General features: G+C 38.2%; 1 protein-coding gene across 3 annotated transcripts in view; it reads right to left on the bottom strand.

The window, feature by feature from the left end:
- Positions 1-11,307, bottom strand: part of LOC142334660 (uncharacterized) — an 80,434-nt gene extending 69,127 nt beyond the window's left edge. For 2 of the 3 annotated variants that reach the window (XM_075382869.1, XM_075382871.1), the window contains exons 1-4: positions 10,544-11,307; positions 9,821-10,480; positions 7,922-8,215; positions 6,793-7,453 (exon numbers count right to left, since the gene is read on the bottom strand). In XM_075382869.1, coding sequence (XP_075238984.1) covers positions 6,793-7,453; positions 7,922-8,215; positions 9,821-10,480; positions 10,544-10,582 — 1,654 coding nt within the window. In that variant the 5' untranslated portion in view covers positions 10,583-11,307. The remainder of the gene's footprint in view (positions 1-6,792; positions 7,454-7,921; positions 8,216-9,820; positions 10,481-10,543) is intronic. The other variant, XM_075382872.1, reaches the window with a different exon arrangement.
- Positions 11,308-15,637: the final 4,330 nt, after the last annotated feature.

Raw genomic sequence — 15,637 nt, 5'->3', positions numbered from 1 at the left:
AGAAATTTTCAGGTATGGGCTTTGCTGACGCCTTTCGGTCATATTACTTTTTGTACTTCAAGTATACTGTTGTCAGTTTTTCCTTGTTTTCCCCTAACTGTTGCTTCATGGCATCTTGTAGTTCATTTATAAAGTCTAAAATCAACTGCTACTGCATCTATTACTTTTCTGATGAACCTAATATCAGGGGGCTCTATTGGTTCTCTCCCATGGAATAAAGTTGACGGACAACAATTTATCGCTGAGTGATATGACGTATTTTGAACAAAGGTTGCTACAGGAACATATTTGTACCAGCCCTTCCATTGATCCTCAGTGTTGAGCTTTAGAATTCGTTTTGAATGGTTTATCTGATTTTTCTACTGCCCCGATGGCTTGGGGGTGCTTTTGTGAAGCAGGTTTTGACTTTACTTCCAGCAAACTCGCTAATTCGGACATTAATTCTGATGTAGAGTTTGTTCCTAAGTGACTAAGTATTGTTTGAGGAAAGTAGCTGTGCTGGAAAAAAACTTTTTCTAGTTCTCGAGCTACTGTGTCGGCATATCCGTTTGCCAGAGGGACTGCGAATAGATATTTCGTGAGAACATCTCTTCCACTCAAAACGATTAAACTGTGTTGAGGGCCTACTAAATCGATTTAGAGTATATCACCTGGGTGTGAATGTAACGAGCAGATTAGTTTGCGAAATGTGGCTTTTTGGAACTCCATTCAATTGAAGGTTTGTTAGACATTTTTGATGAAATGCTCAGTAAAACCTTTGTAGTAAAATCGCTTTCTGAATTCTTGAATTGTTGCATTGATGCCTAAATGTCCTGCTGCTTGCGAATTATGCAACCTATATGTAGTCTCTGCTTAGGTACACAAAATTCTTTATGGAGTATTTTCTTGTATCATCATAAAAATTCCGGTATAAAACAATTTTTTCAAGAATTATCTTGTACTTTTTTTTAAATTAGTTGAGGCATACTTTAAGTCTGGTTAATGAAAATTTTGGTGTATCCAGCTTATTACTGCTCTAATATCTGCATCTTTTTGCCGCTTTTTTGCTAAGTTAAGGCTAATTAAATTGTCTGAGGTCCGGAAACTCATCTAATGGATTTGGGTACTGAATTGAATTCATTTGTTGCTTTTTTAAGTTTAAATAGTCCTTGAATTTCTGATATAGGTAAATTACTTTGTCGTTTTTGTAATCCTTATAAAGTCCAAGTTTTTTGAGCACATCAAGTTCATGAATATTTATTTCGTCACCAAGATTTTCAGTATCAAATAACACAATTAATTCAACACCGGGGTTTTGTGCTTCTGCGTCAATTTCAATTTCTAACAGGAAATCTATCTGTTAATTACCAAGACATTGAGGCTGGTTTGTCATTCTCCATTCTAGAGAGGAAATCTGCTGCATAATTAGAGCGTCCAGGAATGTGGGCAATTACTAAGTTAAAGGCGAGTAATCTGTCTAAACAATTCCAAAGAGATGGCGGTTTTATTTTTGTTTGAAAGAATTATGTAAGGCTTTTATTGTCAGTGATTATAATTACTTATAATTACTTGTTTTCTCGATCCCCAAATGTAGTGTGAAAAATAGTCCAGCTCATAACACAAAGCTAGGAACTCTTTGTAGCAGACAGACAATTTTAATTGCGTTGCATTAAACAAGTGCGATCCAAACGATACAGGCGCGTATGCTTTCTTTTTTCCTCCCAGTTTCGTTTACATAGCCTTGCACCATTAGTACAAAACCTACGCCATGGTAACCAGTGTCAGACAAGATTACCTACTGTAAGCCAGCTTTTGGTAGTCGCAACGTTACAATTAAGGCTGTGGTTTCTATGACTGCATCCTTCTTCAGGAGATTGTAAATTGACATTACCTTCTCACCTAAATTAGGGATGTAATTACGGAAGAATTGTATGAAGCCCATTAATTGCTTAACTTGCTTTATTGTTTTCGGGATTTTTAAATTTATCAAGGAATTTTGTTATTTTCGGCTTTTCTGGTGATATTTTTTCTCAACTAATGTTATTTCCGCAGAACCTCATTGTATCTATTGCTATTTCATTCTTCGGATGACAATTTCAATCCCGATTGACGTACACAGGTAAATATTTCTCGTAAAGATGGTAGCAACTGTTCAAAGTTTGTTACCGCATTACCGATATCATCCATAAAATGGGTACAAATTCTGGTGGCTGAGCACGGGTCCAAGTAATGCCTAGTGAAGAAACTAAATCCAGTTACTGACTTTTTTAATCCCTGGGCAAGACATTTATATGCATAAATTCTCGCAGCAAAGTCAAATGCTAGCAGCTGCAACGATACATAGTCTGCCATTTGCACACAGTGATATGCTTGAGAACAATCAAGTTTCATTAACAACTTTTTTTCCGGCAAAGTAGTTTCTTGCATCACTCATGTTTGATTTAGGGAAATTCGTGTTTACACAGTCGATTATCAGCAAACAGTTATTCTCAAGTCGATTAATAGTCTAAGTCTTCCTGAGTTTTTTTGTTGTGCAAGAAGGGGACTACTATATCTTGATTGAGACAAAGTGGTTATCAGTCCATAGTAATGCATGAATCGAGTTCTACTTGCAGTTCATTTCTCGGATCAATAGGCGTACGCGGGCCTTGTTGCTAAATTGATATACTTTCTGGAGTTTTTATTTTTAAATCTGTATTATATCAGACGTCAAATCTGTTTTTTGCAAAGATATCACTAAATTCAACTAATAAGTCGACTACTACAGACTTTCGTTCATCATTCAGGCCCAATTTTCCCCACGGGAATTTAAGTCACTTAGAAAAGTGATTTTGTCAAAATGGTTACCCTTTGGATCTAACTTCTCCATTTGCAGTTTTAACAATTGTTCAAATATTTCTCTCTGCAAGGTCGACAAATTTGTCGGATCAGGGCACCTTTCAGGAGTTAGGAACCACAACTTTTCAAATTAGGGGTTGCGTTTCTCTAGTTGCGCTTTTCGTTTTGGGGTATCTGTGACTCGAATCAATTGGTTTATTTCTTACTCATTTTTGCGACATTTATTAATTGGAGATCTACTTCTAATAACTTTTCAAGTTGGTCAGACGTTAAGGAAAATTTGGCTATTTCTTGGTGACAGGGTGTTCAGTAATGTTCAGGACATAGATATAAAGTATGTTATTTTCAGACTTCACTTAAAGAGGACGCTAATAATACTTCGCTACCTTTTTCAAGGATTTCATTCGGAATTATTTCTCCACAAAGTTCAGTGAATGCTTCTAGTTTGTCCTAGAGCTTGACTTCTAGTATTTCTCGTTGATTTGGCTGGAATACTTGCTTTTTGTGGGTATAAACTCACTTTTTCCGCTTTACTATCCTTATAGGTTGTTTTTCTGGCTTGATTCAATTTATTTGCAGAGTTTGATCAGGGAATTTAACCTAGCTTTGTCCAGGGCAGATGCTAATTTTATGATTAACAAAGAACGGGTCTTACAGAAGTTGTGACAATTAAAAAAAGGAAGTCTTCAGTGAATATACGAGTGCCCAACTTAAATGTAACATCAATTGCTTTATCAATTTCAACTATTTTTCCGTTAACCATTTTAACTTTATCTAGATCAGGCTTTTTTACTTGTGTTACTGAATTGATATTGGTGTAAAAAAGTTCCTTGTAAAACTCACGACTTGCCACGTTTGCAAATGCTCATGTATCAATTAGTGTGCGTCTATCTAATGCTTCATTGAATTCAACTTTAACGTAGAAAAATGTTCAACCTCATATTGGGACAATGCTGAATAGTTGCTGAACATTTGTTAACGGCTTTGGTTCATGTTGGGGTACTTGTGTTGAGAATTGTACAGATTTATTCACTTTATTTTTGTTATTATTTCTTTTTCGCTTTCTGCGATTATTATTTTCGTTAAACTGGTTTTTATTAAATTATCTAAGCTAGGACTAGGCGTGATTTTGTTACAAAAATTTCCTGAGTTCTGTGGCTTTTTATTATTTTTTGTGTTTTAAGTGGCTTTATTAGTTTTTTTGTTGATTAAAGGGGTAGTTCATACCTCTTGCATTCTTGTGCTGAAATGCACCTGCATAACTAAACTCTTTTGCTTTTAATACTGCATCGGTCTCCGTTAGAGTGGGACTATGATAAATTAGTCCCAGTTGAAGCAGAGCTGAAAGGGTATTTTTGTTTGGAACCGATCAATAGGTCTATTGACAAAAGATGGGTGAACGAATGGTGGACTATCTGGAGGTTCATTCCAATAAAGCCGAGTTTGTGGTTGCTCTTTATAAAACGGTTTAGGAGTATTAAATCGGGGTCTAAACCCTCAGTATTTATTAGAACGGGAGTGTACTGCTGCTGAGGCCAATAGATTGGTTGAAATTGACGCTAGTTTGGCTGGTATTGACGATAATTTGGCTGATATATTTGATAGTGGGCGATAATTTGGTCTATAACTGTCTGTATATTTTTTAGGGTAATGTGGTGTGAACATGTTTACTGAGCCTTCTTCTGATGGCTCATTTCAGTTTCCACTCGAGTTTCTGTTCAAGTTCTTTTTGATTTTTGGAGATAACAGTTATTGCCTTTAACATTTCATCTGTTTGATTCTGTTATTTCGTTAATTCCGTTAATTCCATCATCAAAGTACTCTTCTCTGTTACAAATTTCCCTGATTGCATTTTGTTGGCTAGCTAAGGTGCATAATTGATCTATTGTATCTGTTTCCAGCCTTTCCAACAGCTTAGGTGTTAGCCAATTGGGCATAGACTTTATTGAAAAAAAGCTTTATTTGCATGTTTCAAGGGCAGAATCTCTTTCTGCTGTCTCTCATCCCAACCTACGGGCTTCACGGTCACCTGCTCCTGCTGGCGCTACTACTATTTCGGGGGCTGGGTATGCTTTATTTGCTTCTGTTCTCAATATCCCCAAAAATTTTTTACTGTATCTGTTTTTGGATTGAGCTTTTGGTTCTGACTTTATTATTCTGACTCTCTCAAGTCATCTTGAGGGAATCTATTTCTTAAAGCTGTTATAATATCTGCAAAAACTAGTCTGGTGGCCCCTGGAAACGCTAAAAATTATCTTAAAGTGTCTTTTTAAGCGTAGCTGTAGAAAATTTGATTGTTGCGCTGCCTCAATTCCTGCAACTCCCGTTATTTGTTCGAACTCGTTAAAATTATCGATTTCTGATCCAGAGAAGGGAGTGATGTTGATTTGTGTCTGTGCCATTTTGCTTATTACCCATTTTGGATTATATACTTATCCTTCAATCAGTCTCATTGCGTTCTAAAGTATTAATTAGCACGCTCAGCTTAACTAAATGAGATTTTTCGGTTAACACAGATGATTAAAGTAAAAAATTTATCCTTATCAGCTAATGAGTACCACAATAAGTCAGAAAGTAAAACATCTGGAACCATTTGCTCCAATAATAAAGATGGGCTACTTATGAAGCTAGTGCCTACAGCTCCGGTCGAATCGTCAGACTGTTAACGTTGAAGCCGCATGGAACGCCGAAGTCTCAACATTGAAGAGTGCCAAGAGTGCCCCTTAGTCGAGGAAGGTTCGTGGGAACCTCTACTGCAAAGGCCTTGTGGAAGCTGCACTCAGATAGGCAACGGTATAATGGGCGAGGCCGTCGTTTGATTCATTCACCTCCGGATCTGATTAATTTTGGTTTACCCTTTCTTAATCAATGTTCAGTAATTCACCTTATTCTGGGGTTATCTGATAATCAGTGATGATTATATCAAGGTTAATCTCACTATCTGATTGAAGTTTGTTTCGAATAAGGTCAAAATTTCTCGCTCTTTGATTCAGACTTTTTGCTATCCAAAAAATTACACCACGTTTTTCCGTATTAGCACCTAATACCAAGTAAAAACTTTCTCAAGAAGTTATTTACTAATTATACAAAATTCATCGTTACGGAACTTATAAAGGTAAAAAAATTGAGGCTTTTGGGTACGCAATATGTTTATCAAAAATCTGCGGTTGTTTTTAGTTAACATAAACAAATAATAGGTTACAGGCCTAGAGGAAAATACTGGGTAGATATGGCCTTGAGAATTATTTGAATATAAACTGAATTGAAGCACTTTTTATAGATATTTAAGGGAAAACATCACGTAACTATGAGGCTCGAAATATGGGCGTGACACCTTCTACAGCCGACCGAATCAAATTTTCTTTTTACTTTCAACCAATTACTAACTGCACCTATTGAACTTCGATCAGCCTATTAACATGAGATTTTTAAACATAAACCGACAAATGTCGGAAGAATTGATCTTGAACGACAGGCTGTAGTCCAGATCAATTTTTCTTTATGGGTGCAAAAACCTTTCCCGTCCGGGATTCGAACCATTGACCTCCCGATCCGTGCCCCCAAGCACTTCCAACTGCGCCATCATAACCTTATTCTTGCTGTACTGCAACCAATTTATATTAGCAACAAGCTTTACTTCGGAGTGAGACCAATAGATATCACTAAGAAATGAAGAACGAAGGCGTGAAAAAGTCACTTGAGAAGTCACAGAATGTTCTAGAAGAAAAGCGCAAAATTGTCAAGCAAAAAATTTCCATAAAAAAAAAGAAACACGTTTACAATAATTGCTATGGAGTTCGGTCAAGAGCAATTAGAAATTCTGAATAAACAAATTAGATCACGCAAGAATATCAAAAAGTTAAGCTTACAAAAGTTAAATCGCCCAAAAATTTCAATTGCAAAAAAATACCAACAAGGGCTAGATACTTGCTAAAAATGTTTGAGAGCAAATGAAAACGTTTTGAAAATACGAACATGGTTTCTTCGATTTACTCTTCTTAGAGGGGGTCGCAACCGAAGACGAGATTTGATTTTTCCCTACTGCTACTGCGGGACCATCCGGATCACCTGGAGCCTGTGCAGTTTCACCCACAATAGCAGCCGGCGCTGTCGCCTTAGGCTGCACTGGTTTTGGAATGATCTGGATTTGTGTTTTTCCATTAGAAGGTCCGACAGGTATAAACTCAATAGTACCGGTCTTCGAATTCTGCACAATTTGAAATGTAATCATTGGTTGCTGCGAAGCACTACTTTGCTGTGTGTTACCGCCAGAAATAATGTTCGTTGTCTGATTCGTTTGAGCTTTCGCACTACTTTGGCTATTCGCACTGATAACCTGTACGGGTGCATTGCAGCTCGGGGGTTTCACAACTACTGCTGGTTGCGTGGGCTGATGAGTCCCTTTCGGCTGTTTTATATCTACATACGTTTGATCCAATTTCGAAGTGTTCGAATGGTGGGGAAGAATCTGTACTTTAATTGGCATATTTGTACCCGTTGTCATTTTGTCATCATTAGTAACATTCGAGGAAATTTTGACAACTTGGGTTGCCGAGATTGTAGGCTTGGCTGTCAGTTGACTGTTTGCAATAGCAACGGGTGAGTTAGCACCCGTTCGATCATTACTGATTTGTCCCTGATAACACAAATACTGATCAATGGCATGCTCTAAATTGACCCGAGTTCATTCTATGTTATAAGAGACTTTGTCGCATTCAAACTTTATGCAATGACAAAACTTATTTATCGAATCTCCTTACATTAGCAAGCTTCGTTCCCGGCCACTGATATATATATTGCCGCTCTCATTTATTGTCCCAATTTTTTCCAGGCTTGACTTAAACTCTTAAACAGGCTTTATGAAACATTTCTACGTACGGTTCTCAGATTCGGTTCTCAGATTAATTCAAGGCTGAAACAGTGTGACTGACCTCCAATAAGGTGACGTGAAAATTATCTGTTGTAAAGATTATCTGCTGTCGTGAAAACTACTGCCGATTAAACAGAAAAATCTTTGGGCGCTCCCAATTCTAGATATCACTCCAGAACCATACGAACCAGGACCATAAAAATCTATCAAATTGTTGTTATTATTGCCACTAACCGTTCCATTACTCTTGAGGTTCAATGAAGAATTTAGATGGGTGCCCTGCGTAACGCCAGAGGCCACTGATGTTGGGGGACTTTGGTCTACTTTTCTCACCACCGGCTGTTGCTGCTTTTGAGCTTTGGCATGTTGCGACAGTGCATTTGTAGTCGCAATTTGAGGCGGAACGTCTAAGCCTTGAGCAGCGGCAGCAGCTGCAACTGACAGGACAGCGCCTTGAGCAGCTTCAGCAATGTCCGTTGGTTCATCTCCGTCCTCTTCATTTGGACAGGGGACTGGAATGTACATCACCTGTAAAAATTAAAAAAAAAAACTTTTACAAACAAAGGTGTAAGTAAACAAGCGGCACAGTAATTACACAAAAATTTAATACATAAAACCTGTGACACAAAAATAACAAAAACTGAACAAGCTCCGTAAATACGAGATTTTTTCTGCTTTTTTCAGTGTCAAAGTGTTCTAATTTGGCGTGCAGTTTCAGTTGCGTGCAGTTTTATATTTAATTCAGCTTTTAAACTAAAAGCTAATAAGCTTAATACAAATGTCAACTAGCAAACACTAATGAACTTTGATAACCTAATTCTCAATGACTTAATGATCGGGCTTTATTGGTTTATACCGCCTCTTTTAATTTTGATCTTTCGACTTTGACAGTATTCACCAAATTGCGTAATTGAATGCGTGAAAGAATTTAAAATCCATTCAGTTGAAACATTGAGTGAAGTAAGTCACAGAAGTCAAACGTGGAAATCGTTACTTAAGTAAAACGAAAAACGTGATCAAAGGGTAAAGTGAATTTAAAAACATAGCAGGACAAGTCCTGACGTACAATTCAAAGATATTTCATTGAAGAAACAAGAACTAGACCTAGAACGGACTATGAGTGAATTGGGAAAACCATTTCCAAAAAAGATCAGATCAAAAAATTTTTAAAAAAACTGAAAATCAATGTCAAAATTTCGCATGAAAACAAAAAACCACTAGCGAGAAAGAAAAATTTGGTTCAAAAGAAAAACGGCCTAGAATGAACTATGAATGAATTTGGAAAACCATTTAAAAAATCCGATCCAAAAAATAAAAAAAAACATAGCAGGACAAGTCCTGACGTAAAATTCAAAGAATTTTCATTGACTAACAGAAAACTAGACCAAGAATGGACTATGAATGGATTGGGAAGACCATTTAGAAAAAAAATCCGATCCAAAAAATCAAAAAAACAGTAAAAATCAAAGTGAAATTGCCGCATGTGAACAAAAAACCACTATCGAGAAAGCGAATTTTTGTTCAAACACCGTTTTCTCACTCTACTTTAAAATTAGAGCGAAAAAAAATCACGCCGCAAAATTACTCGCTTTTTCTCTCCACTTATTGTTTTGGCGTGACCAAAATCACTACTCTAATTGGACTTCAAAAATCATGAAAATGTGTGAACAGATCTTAAAAAAAGACCCAATACGATTCAAAAGGAGAGCGCCTAAATAATAGCCGTTGAGAGACTGACGGCTATCAAACAACCAAAAAATAATTTGCGGCTGTTAATTTGTTTTTAGGTGCATAGGTTGATGGTGGGAGGGTTGGGGGAGTAGGCTGTGAGCAGGCGGGTGCGGGGAGGGTTTAAGTAGGTGCGTGTGAGCACTGGAAAGAGGGGGAGTACGTAGGTATGAGTATATATAACCTAGCTACTGTCAAAGTACAAATTTTGCAAATAGAAGTCACCCTTCTAAAAAAGAAGTTAACGTTCAAAAACAAACCAAAAGTCATGGATAAACTTTCTTCAGCTAAAAAACCACTGCAGAAACCCAATACTCCTCTTCGAGTCGTAACAAAGACCGCAGGACTAATATAATTGCCACAAACTTTGTGTGAGAGCAATGATAACGACTGAATTTAACTAACTTTCTGCCCGTTGTAGGTTGAGAAAAATGGCTGTGGTTTTTTCTTGGGTGTATTTTTGGGCAATCCCTTTGGACTCTTCGGCCTACCACGAGGCCTTGGAGCTGCACTGCTAGAGGATTTTGAATTTACAGGTGAATTTTTCCGCTTTCGAAAAACAGCTTGGGATGATTGCACTTGTGTTGTCATCACAATTCCGGGTTCGTGCTTGGTTTCTACCAATTGATTTTGACTAGTTGGTAATATATTTGGCTGTAGCTTTGGGGTGTACGGCGGCGTCGCGTTTAACACAGCGTTTGCCGGATTTTCAGAAACCGTTGGCAATGAAATCAGACCAGGTTGAGCAGTCGATTCCGGTAGACTTTGCACTGAATAGTTTGGATTTGTTGCATGATCATTTGCATCCTGCATTGGATAAAGCGAAGTATGCAATTCTTCGGCTTTCAATTCTTCTTCGGATATATCAGCTAGATGTAAGGCTGCTTGTAATATGTCCATTTCAGTTCCTGCAGCTGACGGTGCTCCATTGCTCTCAATGTCGCATTGATGCTGACTAAAAATTGTTTCATTAGTGCTCGCAAACCCTGCATACGATCCAGTCGAAGCAAAATGATTCCCAGGAGCAATCTGAGAGGAAGCATTGATGTCCATTTGGTTGCCAAGCTACAACATAACATGTTGATTTTTGAGTTAGCTAACAAACAAATTTATCTGAATGAAACTAACCAATATTGCCGCCTCTATTGTGCCTGCTGAATGACTCATGATACATTACAAACACTGCAAAATACAAACGCATTCACGCCGAATACGCTTTGAATCACGGATGTGGAAAAAATCTGTCAATTAAGAGAAAGCCTCTACCCTTATAGGGTAGTTCGTCAACTCTGGGGCCGCGAGTCAACTCCTATATACATGTATAACATCTGACAGTAGTCAAACATCAATTACGAAACGGTATACAAGATGATTTTTCAAAGTGACCTAAGATAACGGATCAGCATTCTTTAAGAAGACGCAAGTCCTAAAATGCCGAAAGTCCACAGAGAAGAGAAAATGCCAGTTCTTATCTACGCAGCCAGAAGTCATCTTTTCCGCTAGCGCCCCTCCCTCCATTCTTAAGAAGCGGAGAAAAAGTAACAAGAGAAGCAACAAGGAAGCATGAAGAGAAATATTGCAAGAAGTCGGTCATCTGGTCTAAGTAAACTTGTCCCTATTTCTCTGCACAATGAAAAAGCTTGAGTTCATTGGTGCGGAATTCAAAGTGGTCAACAAACTAGTCGCCAATAAGAAAAGCCAGTATTATACCAATATGATCCTGCATACAATTTCAACAAAAGGCAATATCTTCAGAGACCTCAACGAAATAACCGGTAACCGGGTAGAGAGCGAGCAAATCTAAAGCTGCGCTACTGTTGACCGTAGCTGATTTGTTCAATGAGTATTTCACGACCATTGCTGGCAATAAACAGGAACAACCTGATCAGACTAGGAGTAAATTTAGTGTTCTTCAGCCGTAAAGTCAATGTTTTTTTTCCAGTCGGTGCTGGAGGTAGAGAAAATAGTGACCGCACTTAATCCGAATAAATCATTTGGACTCGATGGTATTGCTGTGGAAATACTGCAATCTATGCTTCCGTTGATTTTGCCATACTAAACCGCATTTAAAATCAGTTCATTTTCTCGAGGTCGTTTTCCAGATTCTCAAAAAGGCACGCGTAATTCCGCTTATCGAAAAAGGCTCAAAAATTGAGGTGAGCAATTATGGACCAGCATCAATCTTGCTTGTTGTTAGCAAAGTCTTCGAACGAGCTATATACTAGTTTGTATAGCTTTATGAGAAAACGATTCAAAGAAAAACAATTCAACTTTCGAACTAGATGTAGTACGGCATTGACAATCGCAGAGATAGTTGAGAAATCACGATTTAACATGTCAACCGAACAATTTTGTATCTTTCTTGAATTCAGAAAAGCATTCGATACCAATTACCATGATTTGATGATTGGGAAACATGAAAATTATGGCGTGCGAGGATACATTTTGAGTTGGTTTCGCAGTTATTTCCTGAACCACCTGAGCGGCAATAGACTGTGTTCATCAATGGAGCATTCTCAGCTTTCAAAGTAATCAGTAGCGTTGTGCCACAAAGGTCAATACTCGGCTCTCTCCTTCCCATTATATATAACAACGACATTCTTTATAGTTGCAAATATTTCGACATGTATATGTTTGCGGATGTTGCAACACTTATGTACTCTGCTTAACAGATGCATTGATCCTGACATTCTTTGCCTTCAAATTTGGATCGTTTGTAATAAAATTATATTTGAATGTTTTGAAAAAAATGCCAACTCAAGTGGTTCTGTTAACCACTGACAGATATCAGGCTTCGAAAAGAAATATTGAAAAACTCATAGTCTGCGAAGTACCTGGGCATTCATTTAGACAGAAACCTTTCTTTCGAGATTCATAATAAAAAATGTGAAACGTTTGTCAAAGCATGTATTCGCTGTCGTAAAATCAAGAAGAGCGTGGGTAGAAACGTTCTCGTTATTAAAAACCGTTTCTTCATCAATCCGATAAATCAAAAAGGTTTTTTATTCCATGGGTGTACAACATATTTTCAGTTACGTCGTATCCATATGGTGCAGAAAAAACGCTTAAATTGATACTTTTCAAATCAATGAAGAGAAAGTGAATTGTGACTTCTCTTAGAAACTATTATCATAAATGAGTACGATGTATACATCCTGGAACTGTTGAAATTTGTTTTGAAATTGCTCAACACTGATTCTTCTGCACGGTTTTTTTTCGAAAAAAAAATTCCTGAAAAAAAACCTCAGATAGGATTACCTTGGCTTGAAGAGGATGCGTTCTGTTGAATTACTAGACTGGTATTGGCTATCTGTTGATCGCATTTGCTTTTGATAGCTCATCTCAGAGTTTTGTTAACAAGAAAAAATTTGTTTGATACCTTGTTCTATTAAGAGTTCAGATTTCTTTCTTCCCTTCTTTCTTTCGTTTATACTAGACTTATCTGTAACTTTTGTTGGATTCTAGTTTCCGTGGGATTATTGCCTAGAGGAGTTTGTCTTCTGGTGCTTGGTATTTTGTTTAAAATGAACAAAATTATATATGACTAAAAGAAAAACAGATTCTTATTCTTCTAGAATAGAGACGTCCTAAATTTACACGTTTTCTAATCGCTGGCTCCTACTACTAATACTACTACTACTACTACTACTACTACTACTACTACTACTACTACTACTACTACTACTACTACTACTACTACTACTACTACTACTGCTACTACTATTACTTCTTCTACTACTACTGCTACTACTACTACTACTACTACTACTACTACTACTAGTACTACTACTACTACTACTACTACTACTACTACTACTACTACTACTACTACTACTACTACTACTACTAATACTACTACTACTACTACGACTACTACTACTACTACTACTACTACTACTACTACTACTACTACTACTACTACTACTACTACTACTACTACTACTACTACTGCTACTACTACTACTACTACTACTACTACTACTACTACTACTACTACTAATACTACTGTATGAACTCTTAAATTCCATAAATAAATAAAGGAACAATGACAATAAGTACAAACAGGTTAATAAAATGCATATAAGTTTGAGCTTATTTGCGTTTATTTAATCCAGGAAATGCTCTTCGACAAAACTGTTGAAGCGGGATTTAGACTCACTTTTTGCTTTCTGTTGTAAGGTGATGTAGCTCATGTTGTTCCTTGAGCAATCTTCTTCAAGTTGATCCAGCCACGTCTTGCGTTGACCCCCTGGAGCTCATTTAGCATAACGATATTCTTCTGTCGGCTCCCAGGTGAAGGCTCGGTGCGCTAGACGATCGTCATTCATCCTCAGGACATGGCCAAACCATTTCAACCGTTTAATCATGATCATTGCAGAAAGTGTCGACATATGTGATCTAGCCAGTACTTTTTCATTTGTCACCCTCTCCATATATGAAAAAAATAGTATCCTTCGCAGACAACTGGTGTGAAAGCTCTCAAGTTTCCGTTGCGTTGATTTATCAGTGGTCCACGATTCAGAGCTATATAAGACCACTGATAACACGAGAGCTCTGCATAACTTGCATTTGAGGGGAATACTAAGTTTTTTGCTCTTCCAAAGCTTCTGAAAGCAGGCAACTCGCTGTGTCTTCCGTCCGCCAGCTTGACACTTATTTCCTTTACGTCACCATGTTGCAAGCTCATGAACGAACCCAGATACTTGAAAAATTCTACATTTTCAAACTCCACTCCATCTCGATTGTGGACATTGCAGGAGAAAATGCTTCGAACCTTTTCTCTGCCGCAGTATCGTGACTCGTGAATTCGTCGGCCTTTCACAGTCGCGCACTTTCTAGTGCACTTTTGACAAGTGAGGCTTTTCTCTAGCCCAACAAACTTTGACGCGCTGTCTTTGACACTCTTCGAATCTACTACTACTACTACTACTACTACTACTACTACTACTACTACTACTACTACTACTACTACTACTACTACTACTACTACTACTACTACTACTACTACTACTACTACTACTACTACTACTGTTTCAACACTTTAATTCCAAATATGAAATAAAGGCACGGTTGGCAACAAATACAAATACAAATACAAATACAAACAAAACAAGAAGAGTTATTTGATTGGTTATTCTGTGAAGTGCTGTACGACGAAATTGTTGAAGGCATTCTTTGACCCGGTTGCTGCTTTCTCCTGCAATCTTGTGAACGATACTTTGTTTCGTACACAGTCTCCTTCGATTTGACTCATCCACGTTTTCCGTTGCCCCCCAGGAGCGCGTCTGGCTTGGGCGTATTGATCGGGCGGGTCCCAATCGAAGGCACTGCGGGCTAATCTTCCTGGTTCCATTCTCTGGATGTGACCGTACCATTTTATCCGTTTGAGCATGATCATCGTGGATAGTTGGGGCATTCGCGATCTTGACATAATTTCATCGTTCGTTGCTTTCTCCAGATATGACACACGTAGAATTCTCCGAAGACAACCACAGTGGAAACTCTCAAGTTTTCTCTCCATTAATTTCGAAAGAGTCCAAGTCTCTGAGCTGTACAGCACGGCTGATAAAACGAGTGCTTTGTACAAATTGCACTTGAGGTGCATGCTGAGCTGCTTGCTCTTCCAGAGATTTTGGAAGTTAGCAAACCGTTGTCTACCTTCTGCAAGTTTGCAATTGACTTCCTGGAGGTCTCCATGCTTGAGGCTGACATATGATCCGAGATACTTGAACGCTTCTATGTTTTCAAACTCGTTTCCGATAACATCTTGTACTTTGCAGGAAAACACGCGTGTGGCAGCTGCTTTAGGTTTGCCACAGTATCTCGATTGGTGAACTTTTCGGCCATTGACTGTTTTGAACTTCCTTTCACACTTGTCACAGGTGAGGCTCGCCTCTAGTTGCTCGAACTTTGACTTGTCGACGACATTCTTTGACAAACCGGCTTTGCAGAATCTTGTTTGGTGCACTTTGCGTCCGGTAACTGTACTGAATTGCCGCTGACAGTTCTGACATCTTAAAGACTCTTGATCAGCCACCGCTGACCCACTCTCATTTTCTAGCGACTCTAAATCCGCTACTGCAGATTGTTGTTGTGAAGCTACCAACGCTGGCTTAGCCTCCGCTAAGCTTTTCAATCTGAGCTTCCGGCCATCTTGTGTTTCGAACCAGCCCGCTTTCTTTTTCGTTCCCAGCAGCACCTCCGTGCCGATGGTTAGTCGTG

Source organism: Convolutriloba macropyga, chromosome 2 (assembly GCF_964194025.1).
Source record: "Convolutriloba macropyga chromosome 2, txConMacr16.3, whole genome shotgun sequence".
Classification (NCBI taxonomy): Eukaryota; Metazoa; Xenacoelomorpha; order Acoela; family Convolutidae; genus Convolutriloba; species Convolutriloba macropyga.
The sequence above is the reverse complement of the archived record's forward strand: the minus strand, read 5'-3'. Positions and strand labels throughout refer to the sequence as shown.